Consider the following 16,896-nt stretch of genomic DNA (forward strand, 5'->3'; position numbering starts at 1 on the left):
AAGAATTATTAAAATGCATATGACAGTATGTATGCAACCGAGAAAAGAGGGTGTGAGGTTGTGGATTATTAATTGAGGGAGAGCAATGTACGAACTCCCAAAGTAAACATCACACAAATTGTCAAAATCATATTAGGGGAATAGATTTTAAAATTTTAAATACCAAAAAGCGTCATGACCACACAGAGCACCAATGTAAGTAAATAGGCGCATGCCACAGAGTCCTAGGCACATTTCCAGGCCAACCATGATCAAGTGTGGTTTAGATAAAGCCCAGCAGTTTTTCCTGGTAGTTTTACAGAGTGACCTAAAAGAACTGTGTTAGTCAAAATGTTCCAAGAGAGCAACTCAGGACACTGTGGCCAGCAAGGCTTCCACAAAGCTGGATATGTTGAATGTGTGGTTCTGTTGTGTCTTGAGTGTGGAGCCCAAAAGCTCACATCATGGAAAAATTGAAGCATAAAGCCATCAACTTTACTTCCCCGCTATGATGACTTTGCCCACTTTTCTACTCTCTCAAGTTTTATCTTTTAGACTTAGAGGAAACTATGGAGCTCAGATTCCTCCAGCAGAAAGGGTCGCGAGCCTCAGCTGGGCGGTGCTCCACGTGACTGGATACCGTCAGTGCAAAGTCCCACTGCAGTTTGCTTTCTTGCAGTGAACTCAGCAAAACGGTGCAAACCTGGACATCGTGCTCTTCAAGATTGTGCCTTTTTCAGACAGACCTGGTCCACTGAGGTCAACATGTTTCCATGTCCAAACTGTTTTTGGATGCGGGTGTTCCTTCTCCTGTTCACCCCCGCCCCCCCAAGTTCCCAATCCTCAAGGGCAGATTCTAAGGAATGAGGGCACCAACAGCATCAGGAGGACAATTTGGTCACTCATTTCAGCCACAACTTCAGCATAGTTATCAGTGCCCACAGAGCTGCTGGTTATCACAGAAAAGATGCCCCTTTTGTTCTTTTTGTCCTTGAGAGAACAGGTGTCCATCTGGTCCCATCCTTGAGAAGCTCTTCCAGTTTTTGGAAGCAGGACCAGACCCTCCAGGCAGACATGGCAGCAAATTCTTTCGCTTGGTTCTACAGCTCGTGTTCTGATGTTCTAGCTGATGGAAGCCTTTGGTTACTGACCAGGCACTGTGAGAGGTCCTATTGACAGTAGGTTCCCACAGTCAAGTCAGCCTGTTTTCTAAATACTCCCTATCACTTTACCGCACCCCAACCACAAAAACCCAGCTAGCAGGAATTTGGACATTGGCAGGGCCTCTGTCAGTACCTGTAAATCCCACCAAGGAACTGTCCTAGTAAAATGAGGAAACTGCCCTTAACAATCAAACCCAGTATTGTTCAGAGCTCAGGCCACCACATGTGAGGAAAGAAGACAACTCGTCTGGAAGCATGGGAGCAGGCCAGCATTAAGGGCGTGGCTTCCAGCAGAACCCTATATACTGTACACGTGTTGCTGTTGGAGTTACTGCGTGTCCCCTTGTAATGTCCATCTGTTGTCCCTGATGTCCCTTGCGCTGCTCAATAACTAGGAGAGGACGCTCCAGAATAAACCTTCCCCTAACTTCCTGCCAGAGATCAGCTGTAAGACCAGGGCATTTGGTTCTTACCTGTAAGGCATTTTGCATCTAATGATCAGGCTGGAAGGGTTCATTAAAACCACTGGAGGGTGGGGGACTGGAGCCCGGTAGAAGATCCGGCCAAAGATGGACAGCATTTAATAAAATCATCTCTGGGATACACTTATCAGACATTCACTGTTACCGTTGTACAACGCTTTGATAGCTAGTACAACTTTACGACAATTGTTTTCCTAGGCATTTCCAAACTCAAACTATACAAAAATACTACTTGTATTCCTAGGCAGGCTTGTACAATAGACAAAGGCCACTGCAGCCTTTGCACTGAAGAAGCACCTTTAATCCTGCCATCCTGTCAGGGACAGGCCTATCCCACTAGCTGCATGTCTCCCCTTTAACCTTGTGCACCCAGGTCCTGTAGCCGTAAGGCACTTCTCATGGATGACTTACCAAAAGGATAAAGTAGTCCTTCCACATGTCGTAAGTTTTATTTTGACATATGCTTTTACGGTTACTCGTGTGGGTGGTGTACTTCTATGCCCAGGTGCCATTTCTGTGCCATATTCCTGTGACTTTACCATTAAACACTGGCCTACGTTTTAAGCACAAGAAGTGAAGGAGTTTAGCAGGCTGCCAGCATTCAAGAGTCAAAAGGGTCAGTACACCCAGACTCATATAAGCCAAAAATCTAGGGAGACCATTGATGGGTGAATTGACCTACAGAGAGTAATTGAAAAGGAAGACAAAAAGAAGATACTGTTCTAAAACATATCAGTAAAGTACAACTGATCTCCACTGAATAAACTAGGACTTGAAATGACTGAAAATAGACATCAACATGAATGACTGAGATCAGTTCATGACTCCTCTGAAACATTGAGAAGAGCATACAAGCCCTCATAAGGCGACATCTTTGTTCCACGTTGAATATTCTGCGCATTGAATCATTGATCATGTAACCATTCTCAAATGAAAAACCGGCCGCCAATTTATGGAAAATGGGAACTTTCCCCGCGTTCTCTTCCACTCTAATGAGAATTCAAAGTTTTAATGATATCCCATTTTGTCTATTGGCTGCGGCACTTTCTTGATCTTCGAGCCTCAATCCTCTTTTCACAAAAGTATTTTCTAATTTCTGCTTGGGCAATGTAGCTCAGCTCCTTACTTCTTCTGCATCACTTGCTTCTTTAGAGAGACTTTCAAATGTGTCAATGGTTTTGAAATCCCTCTTCCTCCATCATCGTACGGCTTGTTCTATGTCTCGCTCTTGTGGTTTGTGTTCACGTTCATACCATTGGCTCCAATATCTCTTACAGTGCATCTCGAGTCTCTTTTTTGTATACTCTTGGCACATATATATTTTCAAATTGTTAACCCAACACATTCCCATTTTCGTACTTAAAACTCACCTCACGGTCATGTTCGTTCAATTGTGTGTCAAGCATCATTTGAATTTTACGTATGTCTTTCTTTTTAGGAGTTTACTTTAAAATATAAAATATTTTATTTTCTGTATGAACATTTTTATGCATTACAAGCAATGTGAAAATGCAAGAATTATCTCTTTAAATGCTAATAGTAATATTAGGGTAAAAAAGCTGAAAAAAAAATAGGTGTCAGAATGACAAGGGGGACAGTGGCGAGTAAGTCCCACTGCAACAATCAGCTGCCCTCGCAGAAAGCAGGGTCTCAGAACCTATGTGTATTTACAAAGAAATCATACTTAATTAAGTAGCCTTTTGATATTAAACCTAAAACTCAAACCAGATGGAGAGGATGAGCCATATTTGGTGATGATAAAAAATACAGGAGTTGATAATGGTCAAATACCTATTGCTTGTAATTTATGTAAATTGACATGCAAGAGAGAATCCAAGGAGAAGACACTTTTTAAGGACTTGTTCCTCTGGAATCCTGGACACACCCTGAAATTGCCCCAACACGTCTTACAATGAACTCTGGGATATACCACTGACACTTTGGTATTAGGCACGGTGGATCAGTCTCATTATAAATATCAATGAGAAATTAAATCCGGCTTGAAGTGGATTTAGCTTGCGGGTGTACGTTTGTGGGAGTGAAGCAGAACGGGGGTGATATACTAGCACAGCTAGTGCCAAAACGTAGTCTAGACATGCCCAGAACATGTTTGCTCCCATGGGGAAGAAACTTTCTTAGGTACCAGAGGTTCACATAGACCAGAGTACAGGAAAACATCTCCTGAAAGAGTACCGATGATTTCCTCTTAACTGGGTGAATTGAGTGGACATCTCGTTAGAAGTAAGGACATGTCCAGTCCTGGAAGACTCGTTTGAAATTCGAGTTTAAAATTTGAACTGTAGTGTGGATCTGATCTGCCTCTGTCTTCTGGTTGACATGTATCATTATAGATTCTCTAGTGCCTTCATAAAATGGGGGGAAAGGAATGTAACACTAGTTACAAACTAAGGCACAGCAAACCTTGACTTTCATTTCCATAGATAGATATAATAGAGTTCATCCTTGTAAGGCAGGTTCGTAAGAACATATTAGAGACTGTGTCGAATAAAAGGTTGGAAGTTGCCCAACTTTACAATCAACCGGTGTTGGTGATCAGAGGCGCAACTAGAGCCAAATTTCGGGGGGGGGGGGGCTAAGAAAAAATTTCGGGTGGGCTGAATCTTTAAGCAATAGGCAGAGTGGAGCTGCAGGGGATCTTAGAAGCGGTAAAACAACAGCGAGGCCTCATTAACATGCAAGTGGTCTTTTAAAGACCTGTGAAGTGCTCGGGTGCGGCTGTGTGTGTGCCCGAGAAGCTGTCTCATCCCGGGCTGCCACACACGATGGGGGGGACTGAAGCCCTTTGAGTCCAATGGGTGTTGCGCGCCTGTTGGTGATTCATCTGTAGAAGAAATTGATGGTCCAGACAGAGTTGGAAATGTAATGATTGGAGGTCTCACACTCACTGAATGATGTACCACATGGCCATCAGAGGCTACAGGGTGTCTCCATCAGTAGTCATCTTCAGAAACGGTGGTCCTGAAAATTTAACTTGTTGAGCAGGTTTTGATGCTTTAAATATCTGCTTTGCGCTCTTCTTTCTGATCTTCGGCACCATCAATAGGAGGTCGGGTAAACAGAATACTTAAGTCTTATCATTTTCTTCAAAATTGACCTTCTCCCTGGTAGTCCTCATTGAACCAGATTTCTTCCATCTATTATAGGGTGTGCCCACAACCAGAAAGGAGTGTCACACAAAAACACATGACTTTGTAAGGATTTCTCAACCATTGCGAATTGGTAAAAAAAAACAAAGTAAAAAGGACAGAGGCAAAAACTAAAAAGGTAAAAAATTAGACTACAAAAATGGAATAAAAAGAGGTAGATAAAAAAAATTGTTTGGGGACAATTTTAGGATTAAGGTCAAGTTAAGGTTAAATGTAGGAAGCTAAGGAAGGGGTTAGGGTATGCTATTATGAGGGATGATGTCATGTGGATGTATGGGTTAGGGAAGGAGTATGGGTTAGTGTTAAGATTGGGGTAAAAGTGAGTGAAGGGGTTAGGTAATGGATACGGGTGAGGTTAACATAGGGTTAGTGTAATGGATGATATAATGAAAGGTGTAAGCGGCGGTGTCACGGTTAGGCTTGGAGTGAGTGTTAATGTTAGGATTGAGGAAAGGCAGGACTTTAAGTGGACCAGGTCTCACCGGTGCTGAGCACTAGCAGTTTTTTAAAGGGGGCCTCGAAACGGGTCTCTATCGGGCTCTGTTTTGTGCCCTGGCACAGGCGGTCCGTTTTTTTCTCGACTGCAGTTACAGCAGGCACATCGATGAGCGCGAGCTCACTTCTCACTAGTGGACAGAAACAGCAAAATACAAGTTGGGCGGCAGACTATGCTAGGCATAGATTTTTAGCTCATGTGTTTTTAAGCCACGGCCATAATTTCAGTGGCCACGCCCCTTTGAGAGACCCCCCAGTTTTTCCATCCCACTTAAAGCTCTGAGGAAAGGGTTAGGGCTGAGGCAAGTGACAGGGTTAGTTTAATTTTAGGACCTGGGTCGAGAATGATGTAAGGTGTACTTGATGGTGTAAGGATGGTAAAGTAGGAGGTGTTGGAGAACGGTGATATGGCAAAAGAAATAGGGGTAAGATCCCAGAGACACAATACAGTAACTGAAAAAAGGTTAGGTTTAGTTTATAAGAATGAAGTAACAGACAGGGGTTGGGTTAAGCTGAGGTTTAATATTTGCTTAAAATAATTTCCTAAAGATTTTTGTATTTTGAATCGCCATACATGTTAGCTACTACGTTGCTACTATTTTTATTTGTATTTTTGTTGTATTTTCTAAAAACATCCGTTTGTGCCTATTTTTTTTAATCTTCTATTTTCATAGAATTCTCATTTTTACATGCTGTAAATCAAACCATGTGCGTGCTTAAATTGAGCCATTTTTCATTCGACACACGCATTACAGGCCAAGAACCTTGATTGATGTGGGCTCCACGTGTGTCCTGATGCTTGGATAATTCCAGTGGTCGAAGTGGGGGAAAAAAAGTAGGGGAACTGTGGGCGGAGCATCAGGAGGTGAGAATAACAGAGGATTTGTTCAGTGGGCGGAGTCAGTGGTGTGGCTAAAAAGAGCAAAACATACTAATTTTTAGTATGTTTGGCATTTCACTGACCAGTTACAGCTTATAACGTTATTTAATACAATCAATGGATACACGCTTATTTGAGGTTTAATATAGGAGTTAATGATATTAAAATACATTTACAATGTGGGATACGTTTTCCAGCACAGAATGTCCCAAATACGCTTATCAGTGTAACCAGACACCATTTGTCTTCGAGCCATGCAGTTTCTTTCATCAGCACTTCTCCTTATTTCTAACCATTTCTGAACATAAAATGTGGGTTTAAATTCTATGACAGGGGACCCGATGTGCTGGGAAGCACTGTTGATTACATCATTCTGAGCCCCTCGGTCAATGCAAAATTGTAGTCCTACATTTTTTGTGTGCTTCATGCAACATGTCATGAAGCCAGCATTAGATTGTGGAAATATGGATTTTTCTGGTCAGTTATGTCCCCTATCTTGGACCCCAACGGTTCTATGTGCATATTACAAGTACATGTATGTTTCCTCCAGTTCCAGTTATGAAGACGCAAACACATGTGCGTCCACCGCCAACATGTCCTCTGTCAGATCCGCCATGAATAGGCCGGATATTCCATTCCTAAGTATGAAAAGCCACCGGCTTTATATGGTTCACCTATGCCATTTTACAGTCCAGGCAAGTAGGCCCTGATTCTGTCATCAAACTCTTCTTGCCTTCTGCCTCTGAAAACTCCAGTCTGAGCCTGCATCTGTGACCATGAACTTTGTCTCATTCTCTGCGCGGCTCACGAAGCCTGACATCAGCCTATTCTCTGCCAAGAACTGTATTTCACCTTCGAGTTATCTACTTCACCCCTCAGCCGATGCATTCCTGTCTAGTAGTTTAAGTAAACATCCTTCCAGCTACCAAGCAATGGCTCGGCTTCTCTGTCTTTATGCAAGTAATTCATAGTCCTGTTACCATGGAATATTCCTACCCCCTCGCATTTAGTGTAGACACTTAGACGCTTGTACACGCACGCACAGTCAGTATAGAATAGATTCTGTCCGAGAGTCCTTCTTTTGTGGATAACATAGTTCTTTAAACATAGGATGTTAGATATGATTTGGGATTAGGTTGACTTGACCCCCCAGACTTTTCGTCTCCACATGTAGAGCTAAATGTCAAGTCCCCTTCACCCCCTAGTTGCACGTCAATCACACGTCATGCTGCTGCGCGCGCATCTATGCCAAGTATTATCTTATAGATCCACCTATATATGACATCATAACCAATTATGTTCCTTTTTACTCCTTATTACACCCATTTTCGGTTACGCATATGAATCGTCATTTTCCTTATCAATTGTTATGCCTACTGTATTCGCTTCATTGTATTGTATGTTCTATAAAAGTCATTTCTTGTCAATCATGTATGTACTTCACTTCCTGAACCTCCGTGGTGATGGAACTTGGAGCAACCGATTATAATCGATCATTGGAATAAAGCCCATTCCGAACCTCTGATACCACGGATTCTGCCTCTCATTTTACTGAGCTATTTTATTATGTTTCCGTATCAAATTAAGTCCCGGTAATGAATTTTATTTACCACAAGATGCCTCCTGGTTTCCTGTTTTTTTATCTAGAAATAGCACTCAAAAATGAATGTATACACCTAAAACAACCCAGACTTGTTGGTTTTGCAGATGCTTTTAGCAATATCAGATGAATGAGAAACAATTATTATATTAGTAGTTTGTGAAATTACTACTCAAGTTAGTTAGCAATGAGACTTGCAAATGTATCAATTCTGAAATTATGAGACTCAAGCAGTTGTAGAGTCAGAAATAGGTAGTGGACCTCAGATGATCTCAATCAGTTATTTTCTCTTCTTCAGACTAATATCCTCTGCAGTCACTTTTAGCCAACTTCAGCCTTTGTCTCTCCACAAGCACTGTAGGTGTCTAGAAATACCACCCAACAGAGACTGCATGAGGAAGTTCAAACATGAATGACAAAATATCCTAGTTTGCAAATGTTTTACACATAAATATAGCTCTGCCATATTTGCCACATAATACATCGTCCGTTGCATAATCTGATGGTTTTAACTAAAGAATTGTTTGTAGCTCAAACGGACCAAAACACGCGACTTGTGTTGCTGTGAAGTAGAAGGCCCTTTAGAAAGCTTGACTGGTCACCATTGTCACTGCTGCACTTGTATGTTAAACTAGTATTAATGAGGCAAAAGCTTTGCAGAGACTGTTAGCATGTGTAAAATAGTCAGAATATAAAGTATCCGAAAATGTACCACGCGTTACGCTGCAGCCTTTCTTTGCTGCATAATTTAGTCAACACTGCAACATAATTTTGTCCTCCATTGCTGCATAATTGCAGTGGCCCCAAAGCAGGCAGCACATGTTAAATGTGCTTGTGCAAGAAGCAGAGAGACGGTGAAGTTTGCGAACTTAGAGGCATATATACGGGAATGGTGGCGCAGGGCAGCGCAGCAAGTTATTTTGCTGCGCTGCCCTGCGTCACAGGGAAAAGGCAGGAGTGGACCGTATTTATCCCATACGGTCCATTTCTGTCTTTTCCCCTAGCACTGGTGCTGTTTCTTAAGCGGAGCGCCAATGCAGGCACCCTGTTGCATGCAGGATTGTTTTTGTGCAGGAAGCGGCACCTTCCTGCACAAAAACAATCCTGAGAGGCTTTTTCCTCTTTCTATGTGTGCTGCACATATAGAAAGAGAAAAAAACAGGGAGAAATAAAGAAATTTCTCCTTGTTGTGCCCCCCTTGGGGAGGCGTAAGATTTTGATACATTCCCAGGTTTACAAGTCCTTGTAAATCTAGGAATGCATCAAAAACCATGGGAGTTGCATGGGAACACCCACCACAACGCGTCACTTGACCAGAGGAAGGCAAAGTGGCGATTTGTGCTGTGTCGCATTACTCCATATCTATGAAACCATTCAAAGCCATGCAAAGTGGCTATGAGTGGCTTCATAAGTATGACTTGGAGATATGCGCCGTGCATTTACCATGTTCCGTGGTGCAACCATGATACAAGGTCCTCGTAAATATGCCCCTTGGTTTGGTGTGCGTGCAAATCCTGCATTGTCCATCCATGGTGAGTTTCACTACTACTGCTAGAACAAAGCCAATGGAGGCACCACTGGGTGAGGCGGACTGGCCTCAAGGGTCCTGTGACCTCAGTGACAAAGTCTCTGTTTATCTAGAGTCTGCTTCTTCGTAGGCCTGCCCGCAAGACTGTAGGTGAACTTCAGTATGGATTGTGGAGGACTGGGCTTCAAGGTTAACACACACTGGCCACAGGAAGGGTCCACCTGCTGGTCCTAAGAGACTAGGCTTCTAAGGCCTAGCGAGGCCTTCTATGGTTTAGTAGGGGCTAGTGATGGGAGGTTGAAGGTCGAGTTAGGCCTCGCTGGAGTGAGGTGAGTTATTTATTCATTTGAATTACGTAAGGAAGAGCGTGCCCCTGATGTGATTTGGAAGACATTTATTTCCATGGAAGAGTTCCGAGTAGTCAAAAGAGTTAGAACTTTGAGGGAGCACATTGGAGGGCAATACAGGGCTTCTTGCGATGAGAGGATGATGGTTAGCTGAACTCATGGAACGAATGGGGGTGTTCAAAGCTACTACCCATTGGGCGAGGTAGAAGGGAATGACTTTGAATGGCTTTGTAGGCTAGGCTTGAAAGACTCTTGTAATTCACCCTATGTATGGTTGATGGCTCACTACTTTGTGTGGGTTTCCTGGGGCAGGGGGAGTCAGACCTTGTGTGCTGTATGCCATGCCAACACAGTACTTTATTATTTCATAGAGTAGTTCTGTGAATTGTCAGAACGTGTTTAGAAACAACTTTTGTTAAGCTTTAAATTGTTAGTTTGTGGTCAGGTGGCTGACTGTGGTGAAAATTCAACTTGAACAATTATAAATGGTTATACTTGAACAGTTATGAAGTGGTTGAAACTGGATCCATTTGCATCCTATCAGATGTTTATTGTGTATTTTTGTACATATGATAAATACAAAGGGCCTCATTTATGAAAAGTGACGCATCGTTGAGTAAAAACAGCGATGCATAACTTTTCACTGCGTCCTCCCTGCGACACCAATGATGCGTCATATTTACAGTATGACGCTTCGTGTCGCAAGGAGTGACAGATACGTCAGTATTTCTGACATATCTGTAGGTGCAAAAGTGACGCATTGCTGGAGTGTGTAACAAAAGTGACGCAACTCCAGCAATGGGTCCTTTCATATGGGCAAGTCCCATGTTGATAGTGCCTCCGTCAGTCTTATGTCTGCCATGAGGCAGGCGTAAGATATTGACACATTAGTGTCCTAGAAATCTTATAGATTTCACTGCGTCACTTCTACGACCCTTTCTTGCGTCAAAACGCCCCCCTTGCATAGATTATACCTGACGCAGGTCTAATGCGGCACAGAGATTTACAAAGTGACCTAGATGTGTCACTTTGTAAATATGACGCAACAAGGCGCATTTTTTACGCCACTGGTGCGTCACAAAAAGTGACGCACCGGCGGCGCAAAAGTGACATAAGGGCTCATAAATAAGCCCCAAAATGTATAAAATAAAGAATGTATGTAATTAAGAAGGGAATTTGTACTGGTTAAACACAAATACTAGTTTAAATCAATATAGACGAATAAATCCCAATTCGAAGATATCGCTGCAGTGAACTTAGATGTTCTCCATTTTGTTTCCAGCCTATTCCAAAATCCAGCTGGAGAACGTTCATTCCCCGTGGGTTTTTGTTTTTGTCACCTTTTAAACTTTTTTCTTGTAACCGGGTCCAGTGAAACTATTTTTAATTAATAGACGTGCAGTGAGGCAGTTCAGTTCAATAACCGCTGATGACGTGTCTGTGATTGTTTTTTAGGGCAGATTTTGTACATTGCTTCATGAGTAGGTTTATAAGGATCGGTGCAGTTGGACAGAGATCATAATAATGTATATGGGAACACCTCCTGTTCTTTGTACATTGTAAGTTCTTGCTGTGTTTGCTGTTTTTACTTGTATACTGTGATTTTCCTTGTATGTGCTTTTTAACTGCGAATTTACTAAACAGCGCTCGGTATACAAGTTTGTCAAAGTTTGCTCTTCACAAACATAAACAAGCATTTACAGTGGAAAAGCTATAGGCATTGTAAATGACAAACCTTTTATCCGTGTTGGTTTAGAAAACAGATAAATAAAAGACAATGCAAATAGGTTAAAATTTTGCAAATGCAAGACCTATTGCGTTGCAAATGCTTATTTTTAAAAGCGCCAAGGTTTGGGCACAGTCTGCCAGGAATTCAACACTGGAGTGCTCTTCCTTTGCTTGTGGCGTTGTCAGTCTGGGTGAGCCCCAAAATACAGGGCAGATGAGGTCAAGGGTGGGGCTGCCTATGCACCCTGATGTGACCATTGTATTGGTTGCAGTGGGGGCAGATAGGGGGCCTAGTCACGAAATGTGGTGTAAATCACACTGTAGCAGCAGGGGCACCAAAGGAAGCCGTTTTCGCTGCTGACTGATTGTTCCTACAGTGAAACACTTCTCCTACAGTGTTGTTGGCCAGGCTCCTGGCACCAGACACAGAGGGTAAAGGGGGGAGGAGGTCGTGACGACTTAAGAAGCCTTCCTCAATGTGCATCACACAGGGCTGGACGATCACGCAATACTTTTTACATTCGGACCATTCCTGCCGTCCTGGGACGCATTTTTAAAATAAGTAGGGGAACGGACTAGGTTAAATTTAGAAAGTAGGGGCGCGCCGTGCCCTTCCGATCCCGCCCACTTCTACCACTGGATAATTCTAAGCAAAGCATACAAATGACTCCAGGACTGGCACGGTGCGCACAGCATCTGACTGCATTCTGCAAGTAACTCCTGCCCGGGCGGTGTGCATGACCTGAGAAAGATCGCTTCTGGAGATAACTTGCAAGAAGAGAGGGGTTGCCATAGATAAACCTCTCCAAAACCTCTGCAGCCTGCCCCCAGCCCTGCGAGGGAAGTGCATAGGGGCACCCCTGCTCTCATGCCCAGACAGCACCCCAGCTGATGTCTGACCAACAACACAGGCTATTTGAAAACAGACATATTTTTAAATATATGCAAAACCCAGATAAATCCGACAGTCAACGAATACTAGCGGTTTCTAACTTATTAAAGTGTCACTCACTGAAATTCGGAAAACATGTTTGCTCGCGGCACCCCAGTTCTAAATGGCTGTGACTTCAGTTTGACAACTGTAAATTAATGACGCCACCAAACACACGCCGCTACACGTGTTTCTGAGTTCAGCTTGTTATTGCTAACGTTGTACTCTACAAAAGCACCATGTGCCAACGGGGAACCCCTTTTAATAAGCGCTTCCATGTGGGGGCAACACTACAAACTCCTTCTGTTCCTGGATGCGAGCTATTAGGTAGACCCTGAATGCAGACCCTTATCGTAAGCATCATTCCACAACGCTTCCAACCGCGTCCCCACTTTATAGCTTCCTGACAGCATCATTTGCCCACTCTGTCTCAGCTATAGCCTCACGGTAACTTCTAGGATTACCGCCAATTCCCTCCGCTTACCTTCCTCGGCAGCGTCCAGCGCCAAGAAGCCTCGTGGGCCTGAGGAAACACCGCCACAGCCTCCGCAGCGCCTTGAAGTGCGGGGATCTCCTGCAGGTCGCACTCCGAGGCATGGTCGAGCTTAGAATCCATTTTCAAATCTGGTAACCGCTCGCGAGCAGCGAGCTGGGCCGGAGCCAGCGCCTCTGAGTCACCGTCACGCCCCGGCAGAGGCTCGCCCTGGTCCTTGGCACAGGAAGCCGCTTTCCAGACATGGTTTGTGCCGCTCCTTCTCACCCACCTTCACGTAACCACTTTCTACTGCCCACTGTTTATCTGCCTCTTTAGAAGAATCTTCACAGACACAGGACATGCACTTTCCTTGTTTGTGTTCATTCACGTTTTTTGGTTTCAGTTTCTAGGGCACGCGCTGGTCGCCTGCGCGCTGTTGGTGATTTGTATGCGCGAGAAATATTAAAGCGCACCGTGTATGCAGCCGAGAGGGCCCAGCAGGAATGAAAAGCATCAAAGGACGTGGCATTTCCACAAGGTATTACAAGGTCACCTTCACACGGTCTGAAGAGGCATTCACCACACGTACCCGCTTCACCAGGTGACGTTATTCCACAGCTGTGCTCAAGTGGTCGGTCGCTGACTAGGAACACCCTTGAATATTTCCCTCCCTTCTTCACACAGCCAGCTTTAAACATCCCAGGCTGCCCACTCCCCCCTGTAAATCTCACCCCACTCCTCGGCCCCTCGCCCTTGTAGCTGGCAGGTAGTCTAAGTGAGTTAAACGCTCGCTGCTGAGACATGCAGTAATTCGAATGCCTGACATGCTAACGGATCCATAGGAACTTCACAGGTAAGTAAGCTGGTTACTATCACATTGCGTAATAACATTTTAATTTACTATACACTGCCGTGAAAAAACATGCTATTTGCAAGGCGCACAGGTCAGAGGGGCAGGGCTAAGAATGAATAAATTGAGAACTATCAAGTCGTTGCCATGCACCTGTCCTAGCCGAAGTGATGGAATCAGTGTAAGCCTCCTTGCACCACATCGTCCCTTTTTAGGTCTCGCCTGACCCAGCGCATGCGCTGGTCTGGCGAGACTTATTGAGAGGGCTCCAAAAAGTGCTACCAGGCCAGCCTAGAGCTACAGTGCATGTGCGCGGGCGCGCGCGCCACTTTTACCGCGATTACTTTCACTTTCGCGGCCGCACGGCCGCTTGGCATAGCCAATAGGTCTCGCTTTTGGGACCTTATAAGTGTTTAGTTATGCAACTGTTGCATGGCTAAACACTTATAAGGTCCCAAAGGCGAGACCTATTGGCTATGCCAATGCTTGTTTACCCTGAAATGTCGTTCAGCGCTAATCAGGACAGTGCAAGTTGTTCTGGGAGGAAATTCTAGATGGTCAGGAGGACGCCTCCTTATGTAAACTGGAAAGAACAAGGGTCTCTTGGACCCAAGAAAAAGAATTGGGTTCTCTTAGAAAGTTGGGCCAGCAGGGTAGCAAGAGGCAGGCCAATTTGCTCCAACTAATTGCTTTGCCTCTCACCCTTGCATGTGCACGGTGCCATCTAGCTGGGGTTGGAGCTACGACTCAACTGGGGTTGTCCTACTGGGTCTCACCCGCCTTTGAGAACCTCCGGGAGTCTGATAGAGGCTATGGGTATGAACCCCTGCTCAAAATGTTGGCTTCCTACGGCCTCGCAGGAGTAGGTGAAATCTGGGCCTTCTAAAGTGTGTGTCGCTTTTTTTCAGATTGCCGGCCTTCATCGCTCTTCCACATCCTTTCTCTTTCACGGGCTGTCTTTCTTCTGCAGGGGACAAGTAAATTAACAAATAAAAATAACAAGCATTTGCAATGCAATAGGTCTCGCATTTGCGAGAGTTTAAGCTATTGCGTTGTAAAATGACAATGCCTTTTATTTGTCTGTTTTGATAATTAACACATAAATAAAAGGCATTGTCATTTACAATGCCAATAGCTCATACTCTGGTAAATGCGAGACCTATTGCATTTCAAAGAAGTGGCCACCGTTGTCCCGGGCTGCTTGGAAAGTGAAAGTGGGGATGGTGCACTGAATGTTGCAGGAAAGCATGTGGTGCCTGCAGTAGAAGAAACTCATGAAAGAAAATAGTGCTTACAGACTAAATAAGACGTACCGTGTAACAACAGAAGTAAAAGGGCCAGTCCTCATGGGAGGTTACAAATGAAGACAAGGCGGTACTAAGGAGAGACTAACAAGACTAATAACGAATCAGAAGGCAGCATTTACATAGGACAATGACACAAGCCAATGTAGAATATGGGCGGAGAGTGGGCGGAGATTCAATCCATACTCGAATACAACATGCCTCGCAGAGCTGCGCACACACTGCCCAGGCTTAACCTAAAAAGATGCATGGTTACTGCTTATATCATCAAGTCCCATTTGTACCCTTTTGGTACCCATTACAGTAGCGTAGCAAGGGAGGATAAAGAGGGTGGCATCCGCCCTGGGCGGGCTGTGTTTTCAGGGTGGCGCCCCCCCTGCTCTTCTGGCAGCCGGGCAGCAAGAGCAGTAACTGCCACGGGCGGCACAAGGTCTAGCTGCGCCACTGATCCATTGACTCGTTTAACAGTATCTCTGGTGCACGCCGGTGTATGGATTACTGCATCTTATCCGATTATCCCTCTCCCCCTTTTTGGTTTATGGGCACACAACATCCCACCACCCCCGTGGTTAAGCTGGTAAGTCCTTATGATAACTATAATTTGAAGGTCTATCTTTCACATACTGCTTCCCATAACATGATAACCGTACCGTGGAGGTCATCACAAACAACTGAAAATACTTCCCACAGAGGCACAAAACCTAAACTGCACCTCCTAACCACACACCCCACATGTTGTAGATTGCGATATGTGAAGATTAGTGCTTAAGAACCCCCCTTAAAGGTAGTATGAGCCAAACAAATGCTATAATACAATCCAGTTATCATTGCTGGGCCCCAGGCTACTTTTACTGCAGTATGTGTTAAACTTCAAATGTCCAGTTCTTTGTAGCAGGCTTGTGATGTTTAAGTCGGTTATAGAGTTGTTTGGGATACGCTGTATAGTGTGGTTATAAGTACACAGTTATTTATTGGATGTTATTTGTTTTTGTGGTTGAATTGATTGGGAACCTCAACATTTCCAGTGTCACAGAACTGCAAAAGATTATGGGAACTTAAGACTGGTAATTATAGTGGTTGTAGTCAATATTAGGTTGTACCAACAGTTGTTTGAAAAAGGTGAGTTCATATACGTAAATGGTATGTATAGCTTTACTGAGGAACAAGTGGTCGACATTCCATCAGCTGTCCCTCTGCCAGCGACACCTCTGCCATCGCCATAGGGCTTGCTCGAGTGCAGTGCAACCTCCGTCAAAGACGGTGGGGGTTCTGCAGCACCATCTACAGTGGCAGATGATGCCACCATGTTTGGAAGAGTTGAAGCTGTATAAAACTATTAAGGCAATGATGGCAGATTTTCATAAAAAGATGAGTATGTTCATCTGAAAAAACTGAGAAACAGCACCCAGTATGTAAGCAGGACTAGGTATGTGGGTGTCAAGAGTGTACTCCCCTCTTTGCAGTACCTACAATGGTTTTACGCTGGTGACATTCTCACCAAGATCTCTCCAAGGTGGCATGTCCCACCCACACCAAACACAGCCAGTTTGACAGAGAAACCAGCGCTGCCCTGATTTTCCTCCGCCAGTATAATGGACCTGGAATCTTCATTAAACATTCAAAATTCATAGAAAATTGGACATTCATCGCCAATCGATGTAGTAGAGATTGGATGTTGCTAATTATAGAGACAGCACATGAAATACTTAGCATTGAAAAAGGTGAAATTGAAGAAATGGAAAACAGATTGAGAGATGACAATGCATTAGAAGAAGCTAAAAAGAAGCTAGAGGAAATTCAAACTGATGTAGCAAGCTATAGGGAATATCTATTAAATAAAAAGGCAAATAAATTAAGGAAAGATGTCTCAAAATACAACTTAGAGTATGTATATCCCTATCTATAAAAAGATTACTATGACCGACCAAGAGAAGAATTTTATAACAGACCAAACTGGCAACAACCTA

At 44.0% G+C, this 16,896-nt stretch overlaps 1 protein-coding gene across 5 annotated transcripts in view; it reads right to left on the bottom strand.

The window, feature by feature from the left end:
* Positions 1–16,896, bottom strand: part of GPSM1 (G protein signaling modulator 1) — a 982,732-nt gene that overhangs the window by 876,334 nt on the left and 89,502 nt on the right. For 2 of the 5 annotated variants that reach the window (XR_014963238.1, XM_085613260.1), the window contains exon 1: positions 12,785–12,922. The exons of the other annotated variants lie outside the window; for them this stretch is intronic. Coding sequence is in view for 1 of the 2 variants with exons in the window: in XM_085613260.1 (XP_085469386.1) it covers positions 12,785–12,897 (113 nt within the window). In the remaining variant the exon portion in view is untranslated. Of the gene's footprint in view, positions 1–12,784; positions 12,923–16,896 lie in introns of those variants that run through there. 5 annotated transcript variants of the gene reach the window in all.

The sequence above is a fragment of the Triturus cristatus genome, chromosome 1_2 (genome assembly GCF_964204655.1).
Source record: "Triturus cristatus chromosome 1_2, aTriCri1.1, whole genome shotgun sequence".
Lineage (NCBI taxonomy): Eukaryota > Metazoa > Chordata > Amphibia > Caudata > Salamandridae > Triturus > Triturus cristatus.